The following is a 20,268-nucleotide window of genomic DNA, read 5'->3' as shown; positions in this document are numbered from 1 at the left end:
GACACCCGGATCAATCAGCTGTGCAATAACCGCATCAATCAGCTGACTAACAGCCAGAGGTGTGGACTCGAGTCATGTGACTTGGACTCGAGTCAGACTCGAGTCATGAATTTGATGACTTGCGACTCGACTTGGACTTGCATAACAATGACTTTGTCCCACCTATGAGATGTGGACTCGAGTCATGTGACTTGGACTCGAGTCAGACTCGAGTCATGAATTTGATGACTTGCGACTCGACTTGGACTTGCATAACAATGACTTTGTCCCACCTCTGCTAACAGCCGCATCGATCAGCTGAGTGATAACCGGATCAATCAGCTGACTAACAGCCGCATCGATCAGCTGAATAACACCCGGATCAATCAGCCGAACCAAGCTACAGCCGCGTCGATCAGCTGATCGCGTGCACGTGACTCGCCAGCCGTTACCCCGCGCCGCGCACGTGACCGCCCGCCCGCCCGATCAGCTGCTGCCCCGCGCACGTGACCGCCCGCCCACCCGATCAGCTGCTGACCCGCGCACGTGACCGCCCCGCCTCCCCCCCCGATCAGCTGTTGACGAGGAAGCTCTTCCAGACAGAACCCTCAGAGCTCCCATCCCTCTCGCCATGGCCTCGCTCTGGATCAGCGCCCGCGGTCGACGCTCCGCGCTTGCTTTGCCATCGCCGCTGCCCCTGCTGCCCCTGCTGCTGCTCTGCTGCTGCAGCTGCAGCAGCTGGGGGCAGCCTACGAGGTGGAGGTCGTGGAGACCGCCTGCCACGGCTGCCGAGGCTTCTGCGGGGCTGTGGTTCCAGCAGAGGTTGGACCACTTCAGCGCGGCCGACGCGCGGGTGTGGAACCAGGTGATGATTGTATGGGGGCCGCGCTCCATTGCTGGATGAGAGCAAACGCTCCACTGCTGTTGTTCGCCGTGTTGTTCACTAGACTGTTCACTTTGTTCGCCGGGTTGTTCACTGTGTTGTTCACCGGGTTATTCACCGTGTTGTTCACTAGATTGTTCACTTTGTTCACCGTGTTGTTCACTAGATTGTTCACTAGATTGTTCACTAGATTGTTCACTTTGTTCACCGTGTTGTTCACTAGATTGTTCACTTTGTTCACCGTGTTGTTCACTAGACTGTTCACTTTGTTCGCCGGGTTGTTCACTGTGTTGTTCACCGTGTTGTTCACCGGGTTATTCACCGTGTTGTTCACTAGATTGTTCACTTTGTTCACCGTGTTGTTCACTAGATTGTTCACTAGATTGTTCACTAGATTGTTCACTTTGTTCGCCGTGTTGTTCACTAGATTGTTCACTTTGTTCACCGTGTTGTTCACTAGATTGTTCACTTTGTTCACCGTGTTGTTCACCGGGTTGTTCACCAAGTTGTTCACCAAGTTGTTAACCTTGTTCACCGTGTTGTTTACCGTGTTGTTCACTAGACTGTTCACTTTGTTCACTGCGTTGTTTACCGTGTTGCTTGCCAAGTTGTTCACCGATGAACTTCGCTCGCCCCCCCCTCCCCTTGTTCCGCCAGCGGTACTTCATGAACGAGACGTTCCACAAGCCGGGGGGGCCCGTGCTGCTGATGATCGGCGGCGAGGGCCCCGCCAACGCGGCGTGGATGAGCCAGGGCACGTGGCTGGAGTATGCGCAGCGCCTCGGAGCCACCTGCCTCATGCTGGAGCATCGCTTCTACGGGCAGAGCCACCCCACGGCGTGAGAGCCCCACACGGGGACTAGCCACACACGCAGACAGACACACACACACACAGCCACACACAGCCACACACCCCACGGCGTGAGAGCCCCACACGGGGACTAGCCACACACACACACAGACACACAGCCACACACACACACACAGCCACACACACACGCACACAGCCACACACAGCCACACACAGCCACACACAGCCACACACAGCCACACACAGCCACACACACACACACAGCCACACACACCCCCCACACACACACAGCCACACACACACACACAGCCACACACACACCCACACACACCCACACACACACATAGCCACACACACACAGCCACCCACACACACACATAGCCACACACACACAGCCACACACACCCACACACACCCACACACACACAGCCACACACACACAGCCACACACACACAGCCACACACACACCCACACACAGCCACACACACACAGCCACACACACACCCACACACACAGCCACACACACCCCACACACACACCCAGCCACACACACACAGCCACACACACACCCACACACACCCACACACACACACAGCCACACACACACAGCCACACACACACACCCACACACACACAGCCACACCCACACACACCCCACGGCGTGAGTGCCCCACACGGGGACTAGCCACACACACACAGCCACACACACCCCACACACACCTACACACACCCCACACACACCCCACACACACCCCACACACACCCCCACACACACCCCCACACACACCCCCACACATACCCACACACCCCACACACACACCCTCCCACACACCCGCACACACAGCCACACACAGCCACACACAGCCACACACAGCCACACACACACCCCCACACACACCCCCACACACACCCCCACACACACCCCCACACACACCCCACACACACCCCACACACACCCCACACACACCCCCACACACACCCCCACACACATCCCCACACACACCCCACGGGTACTACCCCACGTGCCTCATGCTGGAGCACACACACAGCCACACACACCCCCACACACACCCCCACACACACCCCCACACACACACACACACCCACACACACCCCACACACACCCCCACACACACACACCCCCACACACACCCCCACACACACCCCCACACACACCCACACACACACCCACACACACACCCACACACACACCCACACACACACCCACACACACACCCACACACCCACACACACCCCCACACACACACACACACCTACACACACCCCACGGGGACTACCCCCCCACACACAGCCACACACCCACACACACCCCACACACCGCACACACCGCACACACCCCCCACACACCCCCCACACACCCCCCACACACCCCACACACACCCACACACACCCCACGGGTACTACCCCTCTCACACACACACTAAACTACTATACACTACACTACTATACACTACACTACTATACACTACACTGCACTATACACTACACTGCACTATACACTACACTGCACTATACACTACACTGCACAATACACTACACTACTACACACTTCACTACTATACACCACACTGCTATACACTACACTATACACTAAACTACTATACACTACACTACTATACACTACACTATACACTACACATTGGGCTCTATGGAGGCCCGTCGTTAAGGCGATTGGTCATTAACAGGAGTGGTCGTTGAGAGGGGTCCTCCTGGCCTGCACGAGTGCACCGCGAGCACCTAGCCGGGCACAAACAAATTCAGAAAATCATAATAATGAATTTTTTTTTAAAATCCCTTTTTTTTAAAAAGCCCCACGAATACATCATGATGACGGATCCCGTGAGTTTGACCGCTGCACGTTTCGCCGTGCGTTTGCACTTTCCTCCCTGCCTTACGCCAGTACTCTCGAGTATGCGCGCGTCTTTCCGGCATGCCGATCTCTGATGTCGTTTGCTGGGGTCGGTCCTCTCGTGCAGACGCAGCCGGGAAACCGTCTTGAACGCAAACAGAAAACAAATAATCTCATCTCGACCGGCGTAACTCGAAATTAATTCAACCCACAGGCCGCCGTGCCCCTCCTCCCCCCTCCCTCCTCGCCCCTCCCTCCTCCTCTCTCCTCCTCCTCCCCCTCCCTCCTCCCCTTTGCCCCTCCCTCCTCCTCCTCCCCCCTCCCTCCTTATTCCCCCTCCCTCCTCCTCCTCCCCCATCCCTTCTCCTTCTTCACTCCCTCTTCCTCCTTCCTCCCTCCTCCTCGCCCCTCCCTCCTCCTCCCCCCTCCCTCCTCCCCCCTCCCTCCTCCTCCTCTCCCCTCCCTCCTCCTCGCCCCTCCCTCCTCCTCCCCCCTCCCTCCTCCCCCTCCCTCTTCCCCCTCCCTCCTCCTCCTCCCCCATCCCTTCAACTTCTTCACTCCCTCTTCCTCCTTCCTCCCTCCTCCCCCCTCCCTCCTCCTCCTCCTCCTCTCCCCTCCCTCCTCCTCCCCCCCTCCCTCCTCCCCCCTCCCTCTTCCCCCTCCTTCCTCCTCCTCCCCGATCCTTTCTCCTTCTTCACTCCCTCTTCCTCCTTCCTCCCTCCTCCTCCCCCCTCCCTCCTCCCCCCTCCCTCTTCCCCCTCCCTCCTCCTCCTCTCCCCTCCCTCCTCCTCCCCCCTCCCTCCTCCCCCTCCCCCAGCAATGCCAGCGCACAGAACCTGCGCCCACCTGAGCATCTCGACCGGCGTAACTTGAACTCACTTCAACCCTCTCCCCGCTGTTTGCCCCTCCTCCTCCTCCTCCCCCCTCCTCCTCCCCCCTCCTCCTCCCCCCCTTCCCCTCCCACCCTCCTCCTCCCCCCTCCTCCTCCCCCCCTTCCCCTCCCACCCTCCTCCTCCCCCCCCCCCCACCGCCAGCAACGCAAGCGTAGAGAACCTGCGCTACCTGAGCAGCGAGCAGGCGTTGGCCGACCTCGCTCACTTCCGGCGCGAGATGGGGGCAGCGCTGCCCCGGCTGGCGGGGGCCAAGTGGGTGGCTGTGGGGGGATCCTACCCCGGGTCGCTCGCCGCGTGGTTCCGCCTCAAGTACCCCCACCTCGTGCACTCGGCCGTCGCGAGCAGCGCGCCGCTCAACGCCACCGTCAATTTCCCCGGTGAGGGGGGCGTGGGGCGGGCTTTCGCGACCAGATTTTCGGTGTTGTTCGGAGCGAAAGGGTTTAAGATCGCCCCGTGACCCCGCTGCATCAGCTGTTCCAGTAAGCCCGGCCGCAATAATCCTGCCGATGTGTGGTTTGAACTTCCTTGGCACCGTCCACCTGGTTCCACCGGCCCACAGGGGATTATTGTGTCCGTCCGTTGTGCATCCAAAAATGGGAGGGGTAGGGCTGGGTGGAGAGGGGAGGGTGGGGAGGGGCTGGGTGGGGAGGGGAGGGTGGGGAGGATGGGGAGGGGCTGGGTGGGGAGGGTGGGGAGGGGCTGGGTGGGGAGGGGAGGGTGGGGCTGGGTGGGGAGGGGCTGGTCACCCCGTGGTGCCCTTATAAAACTCAACGTTTAACCTACTCACGCCGGCTTGTGCCCGCCCTCACAGTCGGGCATATTTGCGGAATACACCACGCCGCCGTTGACCCTGGCCATTGACCAAGCAACCCAACGTTCCTACCAGCTCCCTCCGCAGGAATGTGTTGCGCCCGAAACGTCGTGATCTATTTTATTTTATTTTCTATTGACGTGACTTTACCGAAAGAACCAAAGAGTGTAGAAGAAGCAGATTCTAAAGGAGTGAGTTTGTCAATCCTAGATGATGATTTGAAGGTGCGTAGCTCCAGCTGTTTCCGAATGTCGGAAGGAAGAGTGTTCCAGACGGCCGCAGAAGCACTCTCTGGCAGTATAAGACAGCGATGAAACGTTAAGTGTCTTGCGTACGTACGCACCTTGAACTCCGTTCGCACCGTGCGTAGCCAACCGAGCTAATCGGAGGTGCGGGGGGCAGGACAACAAACTGAACACGACAACAAGCAGTTCGAAAGAAACGAGCGTTCAATCCGGATTGCTTAAAAGTGCTTGTCTCCAGTGGCTTCTTAATATCGGAAGAGAGCGTTCCAGACGGCCGCCGTCTTTGTTTCGGCTTCATCGGGCAGTGGATTGAGCATGGCTGACGACAGCGGCTGACGAGGGACGATTGCGTCTGCCCGTCGCCGCGCTCCCAGAGTACCTGGAGGTGGTGCGGCGCTCCTTGGAGGCGTATGACGTGCAGTGCGCCGCCAGCGTCGAGGACGCCTCCGACAGAGTCGTGCAGCTGCTCGGCGAGAAGGACTACGAGAAGATCAGCAAGGACTTCGGGTAGGCGGGGAGCGCAAAGCCTCAGGCCCAACCCTGGCACCGGTCGGATGCCACGGCCTCCACTCCCTCGTTCCCTCCGCTCCCTCGCCTCCCCCGTCCCCTCCCCCGCTCCCTCGTTCCTTCCCGTCCCCTCCCCCGTCCCCTCCCCTCCCTTGCTCCCTCCGCTCCCTCGTTCCCTCCCCTCCCCCGTTCCCTCCCCTCCATCGCTCCCTCCCCTCCCTCGCTCCCTCCCTTCCCCTCCCCTCCCCTCCCCCGTCCCCTCCGCTCCCTCCGGCGTGATGGCATTCATCATCATCATCACCACCACCACCACCATCATCAACAACAACAACAACCGCTATTCGCCACTAAGTTGCGGTGATCTTACCACGGCGCCTGTGCCAGGCTACGTGCACGTTGAGGCCACGTTAAGTGTCGAACGCCCGCCGGGCAGGAGGTCAAGGGGCAGACCCAGGTGCCATGGGGTCGACTGGCTGAGATGACTGGCTGATGCGCCAACACCACCAACATCACCACCACCACTGTCGCCATCGTTTTCTCCGAGACATCACTGAGGTGTTATGGCGCCAGTCATCGCCAACAACGCCACAATAGCCACTTAAACGGAAACCTATTTGCGTATAGATATTGTTTTGCCGGGTAAGGCCCACTGAGCTGTATAGCTCTTTCTTTCAGAAGCGACCTGGCTGCACAAATGATAGCCCCACGAAGTGGCTCGTCATCGTGTGGATTACGTATTGCGTTCACGATTCCCCATCCCGGCGACGTGCGCGCACGCACGCTCGTCATCGGAATGGAGCGAGGATAGCCGCGTCGTCGTTGTTGTCGTCAAGCGACCGCTTCCGTCGGGTGTCTAAACATTCGTCGGCATTTCGGGAAATGGGCGGCCACCGCCGTCCGCTGACGAGCACTCAACCCGGCAGGGGGGGGCCCTCTGTCGCAGGCTCTGCGAGCCTCTGGACGTGCGGTCGGACGCGGACTCTGCGTATCTGCTGGAGACTCTCGCGGGCTTCTTCATGGACGTCGTCCAGTACAACGAAGACAACCGGGCTTTCGAGGTGAGGACTCCGCATCGCAGATGATGGTGCGTGCGTGTGCGTGCGTGTGCGTGCGTGTGCGTGCGTGTGCGTGCGTGTGCGTGCGTGCGTGTGTGTGCGCGTTGAACTTCTTTTGCTGCGTACGTAGCCAACCGGCCTAATCGGAGGTCTCTGTGCGATGAGTCTATGGGTCTTTGTTGTGTGGTGTGTCTATGGGTCTCTGTTGTGTGATGAGTCTATGGGTCTCTGTTGTGTGGTGAGTCTATGGGTCTCTGTTGTGTGAGTGAGTCTATGGGTCTCTGTTGTGTGGTGAGTCTATGGGTCTCTGTGTGAGTGAGTCTACGGGTCTCTGTGTGAGTGAGTCTATGGGTCTCTGTGTGGTGAGTCTATGGGTCTCTGTGTGAGTGAGTCTACGGGTCTCTGTGTGGTGAGTCTATGGGTCTCTGTTGTGTGGTGAGTCTATGGGTCTCTGTTGTGTGAGTGAGTCTATGGGTCTCTGTTGTGTGGTGAGTCTATGGGTCTCTGTGTGAGTGAGTCTACGGGTCTCTGTGTGAGTGAGTCTACGGGTCTCTGTGTGAGTGAGTCTATGGGTCTCTGTTGTGTGGTGAGTCTATGGGTCTCTGTTGTGTGGTGAGTCTATGGGTCTCTGTGGGGTGAGTCTATGGGTCTTTGTGTGGTGAGTCTCTGGGTCCCTGTTGTGTGGTGAGTCTATGGGTCTCTGTTGTGTGATGAGTCTATGGGTCTCTGTGTGAGTGAGTCTACGGGTCTCTGTGTGAGTGAGTCTATGGGTCTCTGTTGTGTGGTGAGTCTATGGGTCTCTGTTGTGTGGTGAGTCTATGGGTCTCTGTTGTGTGGTGAGTCTATGGGTCTCTGTGTGGTGAGTCTATGGGTCTTTGTGTGGTGAGACTCTGGGTCTCTGTGTGGTGAGTCTATGGGTCTCTGTGTGGTGAGTCTATGGGTCTTTGTGTGGTGAGTCTATGGGTCTCTGTTGTGTGGTGAGTCTATGGGTCTCTGTGTGGTGAGTCTATGGGTCTTTGTGTGGTGAGTCTATGGGTCTCTGTTGTGTGGTGAGTCTATGGGTCTCTGTGTGGTGAGTCTATGGGTCTTTGTGTGGTGAGTCTATGGGTCTCTGTTGTGTGATGAGTCTATGGGTCTCTGTGTGGTGAGTCTATGGGTCTCTGTTGTGTGGTGAGTCTATGGGTCTCTGTTGTGTGGTGAGTCTATGGGTCTCTGAGTGGTGAGTCTATGGGTCTTTGTGTGGTGAGTCTCTGGGTCCCTGTTGTGTGATGAGTCTATGGGTCTCTGTGTGGTGAGTCTATGGGTCTCTGTTGTGTGGTGAGTCTATGGGTCTCTGTTGTGTGGTGAGTCTATGGGTTTCTGTTGTGTGGTGAGTCTATGGGTCTCTGTTGTGTGAGTGAGTCTCTGGGTCCCTGTTGTGTGGTGAGTCTATGGGTCTCTGTTGTGTGATGAGTCTATGGGTCTCTGTGTGGTGAGTGTATTGCTCTCTGCGTCCTCCGAAGGAGCCCTCGTAATCATTGTAACAATGTGAACATATCACAGCTCACAAAAAAACCATCACAACCCACCGGGCCTTCGTTCTCAGTCAGCGATTCTCTTTCACACTTCCTAGGGCAATGACTAAAATGTATAAACAAGAATTTTCCTATCGTGCTCCTCGGGCCCTGGAATGAATTACAACAGCTTTAAAAACTGGAGGACGAGGCTACCGCCGCCTGATTTCAAAGCTCCGACAGAAGAAAATGCCATTGATTTTAATTGTTTTGTATTGTGATAATTCGGTCCACGATCTCCCCTAGGTCGACTCAGACTTTCGGTAAGTGCTTATTATCCTTGTGCGCACCTCCCCCCCATCCCCCCCACCTCCGCCCCCCCACCCTCCCTCGTCCGCAGGGGGCAAAGGGCACGAACGTCACCATCGCCGTGCTGTGCGCGGTGATGCGCGACGCGGCGCTGGGCGGTGCTTACGAGCGCTACGCGGCGGCCGTGCGTCTCGCCAGCGACGCGCTCGGGGCTCCGTGCGTGGACGCCAGCTACGCGGGGTTCCTGCGCGAGATGCGTGGCCACGCGTGGGATGGCCCGGCCGTCGCGTCCGGCGGTGCGTGCGTGCTGTGTGTGTGTCTGTGAGTGCGTGCCGTGTGACACTTCACGTGGCCTCAAGGTGCACGGTGGTCTGGCACAAGCGTCGTGGTGACGTCACCGCCACTTAGTGGCGAATGGCGGTTGTTGTTGTTGTGTGTGTGTCCGTGTGTGAGTGTCTGTGCATGAGTGTCTGTTTGTGAGTGTCTGTGCGTGAGTGTCTGTGTGTCCGTGTGTGAGTGTATGTGAGTGTCTGTGCGTGAGTGTCTGTGCGTGAGTGTCTGTGTGTCCGTGTGTGAGTGTCCGTGTGTGAGTGTTTGTGTGTGAGTGTCTGTGCGTGCGTGCCGTGTGACACTTCACGTGGCCTCAAGGTGCACATTGGTCTGGCACAAGCGTCGTGGTGACGTCACCGCCACTTAGTGGCGAATGGCGGTTGTTGTTGTTGTTGTGTGTGTCCGTGTGTGAGTGTCTGTGTGTGAGTGTCTGTGCGTGCGTGCCGTGTGACACTTCACGTGGCCTCAAGGTGCACATTGGTCTGGCGCAAGCGTCGTGGTGACGTCACCGCCACTTAGTGGCGAATGGCGGTTGTTGTTGTTGTTGTTGTGTGTGTCTGTGCGTGAGTGTCTGTGCGTGCGTGCCGTGTGACACTTCACGTGGCCTCAAGGTGCACATTGGTCTGGCACAAGCGTCGTGGTGACGTCACCGCCACTTAGTGGCGAATGGCGGTTGTTGTTGTGTGAGTGTGTCTGTGAGTGGGGAGCGGTGGTGTAGCGGTTAGCGCGCTGCGCTACGAACCCGGCGACCCGGTGTTCGATTCCCGCTCACAGCCAACACCGGTGACGATTATTTGAACCGGCCCCGGGCCTCCCCTAGGTCGACTCGGCCTCTAATAAGCACATACAGTTGCGAAGAAGTTCAACCTACATACATACCCGGTGCGGTGTGTAAACATCGCCACTGGGGAGACAAAGGCGGCCGGGCGTGGTGTTGGCCACCCACCCCCCTCGTGCGCCGGCCTTCGTAGGTGCCACTCTATAACGGCACTTGCCCCGACAGCCTGTTAACGGCTATGCGGGGGATCTTTGCCTTTCGGCCCGGAGGAGGCTCGTGATGGACGCCATCGAGGCCAGTCGGAGGCAGTCGCCCTTCAGCGACAGCAGAGGGCGGAGGAGCGACGCTCGCAACGACGAGCGGAGGCGCCGGGCGGCCGAAACGCGGCGAGTTGGCGCAGTAGGTGGGGCACCGGCGGTGCAGCGGGGCCGGTCCGTCTCGCTCGGTCAACCCCCACGGCACCTGCCGGCGACCTACACGCGGCGATTTTGTTTTATTAGTTTGGTGGCGTCGGGTTTGTGGAGGGCCTCTCGCTCGGCAACGCGTCACTTCTCGACACATTCCCTCGGTTGAATTGCGCAATGATCTGTGTTACTCACCCCCCCCCCCCCCCCCCGTGGGCTGTGTGCACGCTGCAGGCCGGCAGTGGGTGTACCAGACGTGCACGGAGTTCGGGTTCTACCAGACGACCGACTCGGCACAGCAGCCGTTCTCCGGGTTCCCACTCAGGTATCCGCCTACTCCCGTCCGTGTGTCCTGTAAGAGAGTAGACACGAGCCCACGCTCACCCATGCCCACCCACGCTCGCTCACCCACACCCACCCACACTCACCCACCCACGCTCACCCACACTCACCCACCCACGCTCACCCACCTACGCTCACCCACCCACGCCCACCCTCGCTCGACCACGCTCGTCCACGCCCACCCACCCACGCTCACCCACCCACGCTCACCCACCCACGCTCACCCACCCACGCTCACCCACCCACGCCCACCCACGCTCCTCGCCCCCCTGCGCCCGCCCGCAGCTACAAGCTGCAGCAGTGCGCTGACGTGTACGGGCCCGAGTTCGACGCGGCGGCGGTGGCGGCCGCCGTGCAGAGAACCAACGAGGACTATGGGGGCCTGGCGCTGCGAGCCTCGCGCATCGTCTTCCCCAACGGCTCCATCGACCCGTGGCACGCGCTGGGGGCCACCCGCGACCTCGCCGCCGACCTGCCCGCCATCTACATCCAAGGCAGGTCGAGCGGTTATCTCCCTCGCCTGGCATGCGGGAAGGCCCGTCGGTTGGACCCCCGACCCTGACGTCGATGCGTGTTGCGTATTGGGTGGTTTGCGTGTTTCTCTCTCGCTCTCTCTCGCTCTCTCTCCCCGTGGCCGCGTGGATTCTTCTCCGGGCCAAGTTTTTCGCAGCGGGCGGCGACGCCGGCGCTGCTGCCGTTGCTGCCGAGTGCGATTCCAAATTTGGAGTGAAATTTGCGGTGGAGTTTTTCGCAAGCTTTGGCAAATGCGGACCGCGACGCCGGCACGCGATGGGATCTTGTTCACGTCCACCGTAGCATTTTACGGTTAATACAAAGATCCCCCGTGTAGCCTTAACAGACTTTTGGGGCAACTGCTGTTAGCGAGCACCTATGAAGGCCGGCACGGCACACGATGGAGTGTGGGGTGGCCAGCGCCAAGCCCGGCCACCTTCGCCTCCCGATTGTTTTCACGTTTCTAAGTTGAACTTCTTTCGCACCGATCGAAGTCAACCGGAGGTGCGAGCGGCCATGTCTACACGCAGCACCAGGTGCTCATTTGAGGCCGAGTCAACCTAGAGGGGGAGCTCCCCAGGACCTGGTCGGTTCAGATAATTATTGCTATCCGCCGGCGGGAATCGGCGACGAATCGGCGATGAATCGGCGACGAACGCACGAGCCGTTAACGGCACGCACCCCCCCCTCCCCCCCCGGGGCACATTCCATCTCGCCGCAGGGACGGCGCACTGCGCGAACATGTACCCCGCGACGGCCCAGGACCCTCCGCAACTGACCGAGGCCCGCGCCCGGATCTTCGACCTTCTGCAAAAGTGGCTGAGCGAAGACGACTGAGCTCATGGGGGCCTCCGGGAGCGTGCGCTCTTCCGGTGTGAAAACGACGCCGCTCAGTCCGGGGAAAGAAAGAAACGCGGATTCCCACAATGTGCTTGGCGATACGTGGTGTGTGTTTGTGTGTGTGCCCTATCCCCCACTCACCATCCCCACTCACCATCCCCACTCACCATTGAGTCCATGGGCCAGAGAGGAAATCAGTAGCCCACCTAAGCTCGGAGTAGTTGAGCTGAATCGATTTGTTTACACGGCGAAATGAGAATTAATACTCAAACTGAGCAGTTTAATTTTTTTTAAATTTTACCAGGGAAGGTCCTCTGAGCTATGCTGTAGCTCTTATTCAGAAGCGAGCTGGCTGTCACAAACGACCGCTCAACAAAGTGGCACCTGATCACGTGGAAATTTATAGGACTCTTGAATGCACGTCGATTCTGAATTTGGGGGAGTAGTAGAGACACGTTGACTCCAAATATACAGCAGCAGGCGTCAGTGTCGGGATCGAACCCACGACCTCCTGTAAACCAGGCGAGGTGGTTAACATCTCCTAGCCACCATGATGATGATGAGAGAGAGACACGCAGACTCCAAATATACAGCAGCAGGCGTCAGGGTCGGGATCGAACCTACGACCTCCTGTATACCAGGCGAGGTGGTTAACATCTCCTAGCCACCGTGATGATGATGAGAGAGAGAGACACGCAGACTCCAAATATACAGCAGCAGGCGTCAGTGTCGGGATCGAACCCACGACCTCCTGTACACCAGGCGAGGTGGTTAACATCTCCGAGCCACCGCGTCAACGCCTCCAGGGCTGTTGACGGTGACGGAGATGCCGGTGCATTTCACCAAAAGAATCGGGGGACAGAAATCGGCGTTTTGCGTGGACGTGAATCTGCTCCGATCGGTGCAAGCGAAACGAACTTTGAGTGCCCGGCCTCATCTCACGACTGCGGTTGTCACGACAAAAAATCAAAACGGCAATCGAGGGACTTTATTAATGGCAGTGGGCGAGCACTCGTGGCACAGTTCAACAAAGCACTTCCCACCACGGCACACCGCTCGCACTGCCTTACAACAGGAGGCAGGGATTCCCAAACTCCAGGCTGTATGTTTGTATGTAATGTTGAACGTATTTCGCACTGTACGAAGCCTGGTAACCGGAGGCAGCGGGGGAAGGACAACAAATCAATCACTAAAGAAATGAGTTTGCCAATCCAGATGACGATTTAAAAGTCGCGTAGCTCCCAGAGGCTCGCTAATATCGGGAGGAAGAGCGTTCCAGACGGCCGCAGAAGCGCATTCGATAGCGTGCGACGTGGAGACGCGTTTGACAATGATCCGGTGCGCATGGCATGGAACGAGTTAATTATTTCGGGCTGTGGCGGTGGGTTGCAAGGACTCGAGTTTTGGTAAACCCCGCACCAAGGTAATTCGCCGTGCAGTGATAGCGGAGCCGGGACGCGTGGCGGTTCCCGTACGCGCAAATACTCGGGCGATCGGCCGTTCGGCCAGGGTTGTTGAGCGACATTTCTCTTGTCGGGTTCCACGGCAAAGTGTGGGCGGGCGCGAGCGCGGTGCCGCGTGATGAACAACGCGCGATGAATGTGTGCGGAGGTCGTGACATTTCGTGGTGATACGTGGCGACGTGACTTGCCGGGACGGTCGCGTTCTTTCCCCCCAACCCCCACCCCCCCCTCTCTCGAATCTGGCGCTCTCTAAACTAACCGCACATTCGGTTCGGTTCCTTGGGAGCCGGCGGGTGGTGCTTTTGTCCGCTCGACGCTGCCCCGCGCCTGTCCCAACGTGTCACGTCTCGCCCGCCCGCAATTATTTCTTCTGTTTTGCGCATTGACATTTTGTCGTCATTTGGTTCGAGATTGTCGCGACGTGTTTTTATTTTTTCTCGTTTTTTTCTTTACGCGTGACCACTCGGGTTTCGTGGATGTCGTCTGCGACCTCCTCCTCGTTCGGCTGGCTGCCTCGTTTGCACTGATCTCTGTCTGCGAGCCATCAGCGAGCCATTTCTCAGCAAGCCATTTCAGCAAGACATCTCGCAGCGAGGCAACGGTGAGCCATCTCTCAGGGAGCCATCGGTGATCCAACAGCGAGCCATCTCTCAGGGAGCCATCTCTCAGCGAGCCATTCCTCGATGAGCCTCGGCCGTCCAGGTGAAGGAACCCCGCTTGCTTCGTTGCTAACCTCGGCGGTGTTGTGGCGTCGAGCCGTCGATAAAAAAAATCTGCGCCAAACGAAATCTTCCGCCTGCTCGCCCGCCGGTGATCGCGAGCGCGGTAAGGTGAAAGTGAATACGATTCGCGCTCCGTTTTGGTTATTCTCTTTTTAAAAAAATGATTTGTGTTCTTTAAAATTTAATAAATCTGCGAAACCACAAACGTCTACGGTGCATCACTCGCGAGATGCGGGTGACGGGGAAGAAGAAGAGACTACGTCATCATCAACAACAACATCATCAACAGCAGTGTCCGTGTCCGACACCGTGTCCGTGTAGATGGCGAGATAAAGTTCCCTTGGCAGGGCGGGGACCGCCCTTTCGTTCGATAGGCGCACGCTCTCGCGAACACCGTCACGCTTCGCAAATCGATTTTGCGTTCGGTTCGGATGGTCCCGCAAGGTTCCAATGCGGACCAGCCGGCAAGTGTCCGCAAGCCCTCCGGCAACCCTGCGGCAGATGCGATGGAATCGAGTGCCCACATCGGCACCGCGAGTTCTGCGCGTTGAACTTCTTTCGCGCGCCGCACGTGGCCAGCCGCGATATTCGGTAGTGCCGGCGGGAGGGGGAGGGGTCGGGACACAAACTGAATGCATAAAAAAGCTGTTGCTAAAGAAATGAGTTGGTCACTCTGGATGGTGAAAAGTGCATGGCTCAAACTAAACACAAAGTCGTTGCTAAAGAAATGAGTTCGTCACTCGATGATTTAAAAGTGCGAGGCTCAAACTAAACGCAAGAAAGTCGTTGCTAAAGGAATGAGTTGGTCACTCTGGATGATGTAAAAGTGTATGGCTCAAACTAAACACAAAGTCGTTGCTAAAGAAATGAGTTCGTCACTCGATGATTTAAAAGTGCGTGGCTCAAACTAAACGCAAGACAGTCGTTGCTAAATAAACGAGTTGGTCACTCGATGATTTAAAAGTGCGTGGCTCAAACAAAACACAAGACAGTCGTTGCTAAAGAAATGAGTTCGTCACTCGATGATTTAAAAGTGCGTGGCTCAAACTAAACGCAAGACAGTCGTTGCTAAATAAACGAGTTGGTCACTCGATGATTTAAAAGTGCGTGGCTCAAACAAAACACAAGACAGTCGTTGCTAAAGAAATGAGTTCGTCACTCGATGATTTAAAAGTGCGTGGCTCAAACTAAACGCAAGACAGTCGTTGCTAAATAAACGAGTTGGTCACTCGATGATTTAAAAGTGCGTGGCTCAAACAAAACACAAGACAGTCGTTGCTAAAGAAATGAGTTCGTCACTCGATGATTTAAAAGTGCGTGGCTCAAACTAAACGCAAGACAGTCGTTGCTAAATAAACGAGTTGGTCACTCGATGATTTAAAAGTGCGTGGCTCAAACAAAACACAAGACAGTCGTTGCTAAAGAAATGAGTTCGTCACTCGATGATTTAAAAGTGCGTGGCTCAAACTAAACGCAACAAAGTTGTTGCTAAAGAAACGAGTTGATCACTGGATGATTTAAAAGTGCGTGGCTCAAACAAAACACAAGACAGTCGTTGCTAAAGAAACGAGTTGGTCACTAGATGATTTAAAAGTGCATGGCTCAAACTAAACACAACAAAGTTGTTGGTCACTCTGGATGGTGATTGACAAGTGCCACAGCTGCTGCAGCGGCTTCCTCATATCCGAAGGAAGAGCGCGTTCCAGACGGCCGCAGCAGCAGCAGCAGCGCATCTGAAAGGGCGACTGTGTATGTGAGTGTGTGTGTATGTGCCGGCCTTCATCGGTGCTACTCGCTAAATAGCACTTGCCCTAATAGGCTATACGGGGTACCTTTGTCTTTGTATGTTGAATTTCTTTCGCACCGCGCGTGGCCAGCCGCGATAATCGGAGGTGCCGGAGGGGAAGGACAACAAACTAAACGCAAAAATTGCAGTTGCTAAAGAAACGAGGTTGTCACTCTGGATGATGATTCAAAAGTGCCGCAACTGCTCCAGCGGCTTTCTAGTATCGTGACGGAAGAAGAGCGCGTTCCAGACGGCCGAAGCAGCAGTGGTGCATCTGAAAGCACCACACGACGAATGTCCCCTTTGTTCGATGACCCAGCAACGAAGCCGCTGCTGCTGCTCGCGAGGATGAGCGGAGTTCACGCGGTTGATGGTTGAGCCTAGGGCTGAAGGATTATTCGATTTGATCAATCTATTTGAAAATCGATTAATCGTAATTTTAATCGATTTGAAATCGATTAATCGTAATTTTAAACAACGCGATGAGCAAATCGCAAGGCTGCGATTTTTTGGTAATTTGAAAAGTCTAATAATTACTTTCTTATTGAAATTTTTATTATTTTTATTATTATTATCATAACTTTATTTAACTTAAGAATTGATCTACGTTTCATTGTTCTATTTCAATTAAAACATTTTAATAAATACACGTTGGAAGCAATTCATATCTTTTAAGTTCTCCTCCTTGCATTAGAATACAATGGAGCAATTAATATTTTTCGGTAAAGTCACGTAGGTAAAACATAAAATAATTTAAAATGAAAACAAATAAATCACGACGTTTCGGAAGCAACACAAGCAACCGTCATCAGGTGTTGACTGCTCCGGCAAAAATTACTTCACTTTATTTTTTTCACCTACGTGACTTTACCGAAAAAACCAAAGAGTATGTATCCTTGCAGTCACGAAAACTTCAAATCGAGAGTTAATATTTTGATGGTATCACGTGGTAATGCTCCATCGCATGTTTGAAATCTATGACACAGTGCACATTGAACTGAAGCTTGACTGAAAATATTTTAATTGCAAACCAAATCGCAATCGCACTATCTGTCAGAAATATCGAAATTCGATGTTTTCCCCAAATAGTTGAGCCCCCCTTCAGCCTCCGACGAAATCAGCAGCGAGGCATTTGCGGTGCATTTGCGGCGAGCGCTTTAACAACGCCACTGTTTCGGTGAAACCAAAAAAAACCGTGAGCAATGAAGCTGCCGACCATTGAATTTTAGCGCCGAAGAAAGACGAAAATAAAAGTGGAAAGTAAGCAAAAGGGGGGAGGGGGAGGCTGGGGTTGGATTTTTACCACAACAACAACAACAAAGAAAACCACGACACAACCCGCAACACGCATGGCAGGCCCCACCACCTCCCCCCACCCCACCCACAACCAACCCACCAACCCCTGCACCACCCGAATCAGAATTAAATGCGCACTGAGCAGTGCAATCGTCGGACCGCATTTCCTGCGCGACTCAAACAACACAAAGACAAAGGTGTCCACCCCCCCCCCCCCTCCTGTGTAGCCTTAACAGACTGTCGGGGCAAGTGCTGTGAGCGAGTAGGAGCCCCTACGAATGCCGGCACGGCACACGAGGGGGTGGGAGGTCAGCACCACGCCCGGCCGCCTTTGTCTCCCCAGTGGCGATGTTTTTACGCACCGCACCAGGTACTCATTTGAGGCTGAGTCGACCTAGGGGGAGGCCGAGAACCGTTTCGCCGTGAGCGGGAGTCGAACTCGGGAAAGCCAGGTTCGTAGCGCAGCGTAGCGCTAACCGCTGCACCACCGCTCTCCACCACTCACGCAACAACAACAACAACGCGCACACACAAACACAAACGCGCGCACACACAAACACACACACGCACACACACGCGCACACACGCGCACACACGCGCACACACGCGCGCACACACACCTACTTACACGCACACACGCAGACACACGCAGACACGCGCACACACGCACACCCACGCACACGCGCACGCGCGCATACACACATACGCACACATACGCACACACACGCACACACACGCGCACACACGCGCACACACGCGCGCACACACACCTACACACACGCACACACGCAGACACACGCAGACACGCCCACACACGCACACCCACGCACACGCGCACGCGCGCATACACACATACGCACACATACGCACACACACGCACACACACGCGCACACACGCGCACACACGCGCGCACACACACCTACACACACGCACACACGCAGACACACGCAGACACGCGCACACACACACATCCACGCACACGCGCACGCGCGCATACACACATACGCACACACGCACACACACACACGCGCACACACGCGCGCATACACACACACATACGAACACACACGCGCACACACGCGCAAACACACACGCAAACACACATACACACACGCACACACTCACGCACACACACGCACACACACACGCACTGTGCTGCTCCGTGTTTGTTTTGTGGTTCATCTTCTGGGATGCGAGTCGCTGGAGCAGCACGCCGATTTTCGGGAAGCTGCTGAGCCCGTTGTGGGTTCTTGGCTGTGTGTGTATGTACATCTGTGTGTGTGTGTGTGTCTGTGTGTGTGTCTGTGTGTGTGTCTGTGTGTGTGTGTGTCTGTGTGTGTGTCTGTGTGTGTGTCTGTGTGTGTGTCTGTGTGTGTGTGTCTGTGTGTGTGTCTGTGTCTGTGTGTGTGTGTCTGTGTGTGTCTGTGTGTGTGTGCGTGTCTGTGTGTGTCTGTGTGTGTATGTACGTGTGTGTCTGTGTGTGTGTGTCTGTGTGTGTATGTACGTGTGTGTGTCTGTGTGTGTATATGTACGTGTGTCTGTGTGTGTGTCTGTGTGGCAAAGTCCCATCGGTGAGCTCCTCCGGCAGGCAAGGCTGCGTTGGCTGGGTCATGTAGCCCCCATTCCCAGCTACCGCATGCCCAAACAGCTTTTGTTCGGCCGGATCGAGGGGGCTAAACGGGCGCGGCACGGGCTAGAAAGGAGATGGAGTGATGTGGTACAGGAGGACGTGGAGCTAAGTGGACTTGCCGATGACTGGTACCAGCGGCGTCAAGAGCGGCCTCTGTGGAGGAGGCTCGTGAAGGACGCTACTGGGTAGTTGGAGGCAATCGCCCTCCAGCAACAACGGAGGGCAGAGGAGCGACGCTCACAACAACGAGCGGAGCGCAGGGCGACTAAAGGACAGCAAGTTGGCGCAGTAGGAGGCACAGGCGGTGCATCAGCCAGTCATCTCAGTCATCTCAGTCAGTCGACCCGTTGCACCTGGGTCTGTCCCGTGACCTCCTGTCAGCGAGACACTTTACGTGGCCTTTCAGTGCACCTAGCCTGGCACAAGCGCTGCAGTGACGTCACCGCCACTTAGTGGCCAATGGCGGTTGTTGTTGTTTGTCCTGGACCTCCACTAGGTTGACTCAGTCTCAAATGTGTACCTGGTGCGGTGTGTAAACATCGCCACTGGGGAGACAAAGGCGGCCGGGCGTGGTTGCTGTCCACCCACCCCCTCGTGTGCCACAGTTGCAGGCCTTCGCTCGCTCACAGCACTTGCCCCAACATTCTGTGTAAGGGCAACCCGGGTGATCCGTCTCTCTCTCTGTGCGAGTTCGAGACATGCGTTGTAACCGCGCCAAGGCTTGCATGGAGTGAAGGGGGAAGTCGGATTTTATTGGTGGTGGTCGTGGTGGTGGTGATGGTGGCGTTCACAATGAAGGTTGCAGACTGGGGGGGGGGGGGCATCTTCACCTAACACAACCCCTCCCGCCATGTGTGTGTGTGGTTCATGCAGCAGCAATAACAACAACAACCGCCATTCGCCACGAATTGGCGGTGACGTCACCACGACGCTTGTGCCAGGCTAGGTGCACGTTGAGGCCACGTGACGTGTCGAACGCCCGCTGGGAGCAGGAGGTCACGGGGCAGACCCAGCGGGTGCCACGGGTCGACTGACTGAGACGAGTGGCTGATGCACCACCTATGCCAACTCGCTGTGCTTTAGCCGCCCTGTGCTCCGCTCGTTGTTGTGAGCGTCGCTCCTCCCGCCCTCCGTTGTTGCTGGAGGGCGACTGCCTTCCTGCACGCTCCGTCACACACGCAAAGTTGATGTGAAAAGTTGACAAATTCTCGTAAACTTTAGACGGCCTCGCTCTCACGCGGAGCGGGGAGTGATGAATAACCCCCCCCCCCCGCTCCTCCTCCTCTCCTACAATCGTCAATGCTGC

The 20,268-nt window shown here is 56.4% G+C and overlaps 1 protein-coding gene across 1 annotated transcript; it reads left to right on the top strand.

Annotated features, from left to right (window-relative positions):
- The first annotated feature begins 538 nt into the window (after positions 1 to 538).
- LOC144951574 (putative serine protease K12H4.7) lies at positions 539 to 14,438 on the top strand. The gene is made up of 9 exons (XM_078881843.1): positions 539 to 844; positions 1,520 to 1,701; positions 4,579 to 4,814; positions 5,868 to 6,000; positions 6,944 to 7,058; positions 8,949 to 9,153; positions 10,604 to 10,694; positions 10,997 to 11,205; positions 11,946 to 14,438. Exons 1-9 carry the CDS (start codon positions 611 to 613, stop codon positions 12,059 to 12,061), a joined length of 1,521 nt encoding a protein of 506 aa, XP_078737969.1. The 5' UTR covers positions 539 to 610; the 3' UTR covers positions 12,062 to 14,438.
- Positions 14,439 to 20,268: the final 5,830 nt, after the last annotated feature.

Source organism: Lampetra fluviatilis, chromosome 63, assembly GCF_964198595.1.
Source record: "Lampetra fluviatilis chromosome 63, kcLamFluv1.1, whole genome shotgun sequence".
Classification (NCBI taxonomy): Eukaryota; Metazoa; Chordata; class Hyperoartia; order Petromyzontiformes; family Petromyzontidae; genus Lampetra; species Lampetra fluviatilis.
The sequence above is the reverse complement of the archived record's forward strand: the minus strand, read 5'-3'. Positions and strand labels throughout refer to the sequence as shown.

What these genes read in the sequence shown, in the direction of transcription:
- LOC144951574 (XM_078881843.1), top strand. Translation starts at nt 611, where the DNA reads ATGGCCTCGCTCTGGATCAGCGCCCGCGGTCGACGCTCCGCGCTTGCT. An exon ending in AAGATCAGCAAGGACTTCGG is followed by an intron (nt 6,001 to 6,943) that starts GTAGGCGGGGAG and finishes CCTCTGTCGCAG; the next exon opens with GCTCTGCGAGCCTCTGGACG. An exon ending in TTCTCCGGGTTCCCACTCAG is followed by an intron (nt 10,695 to 10,996) that starts GTATCCGCCTAC and finishes GCCCGCCCGCAG; the next exon opens with CTACAAGCTGCAGCAGTGCG.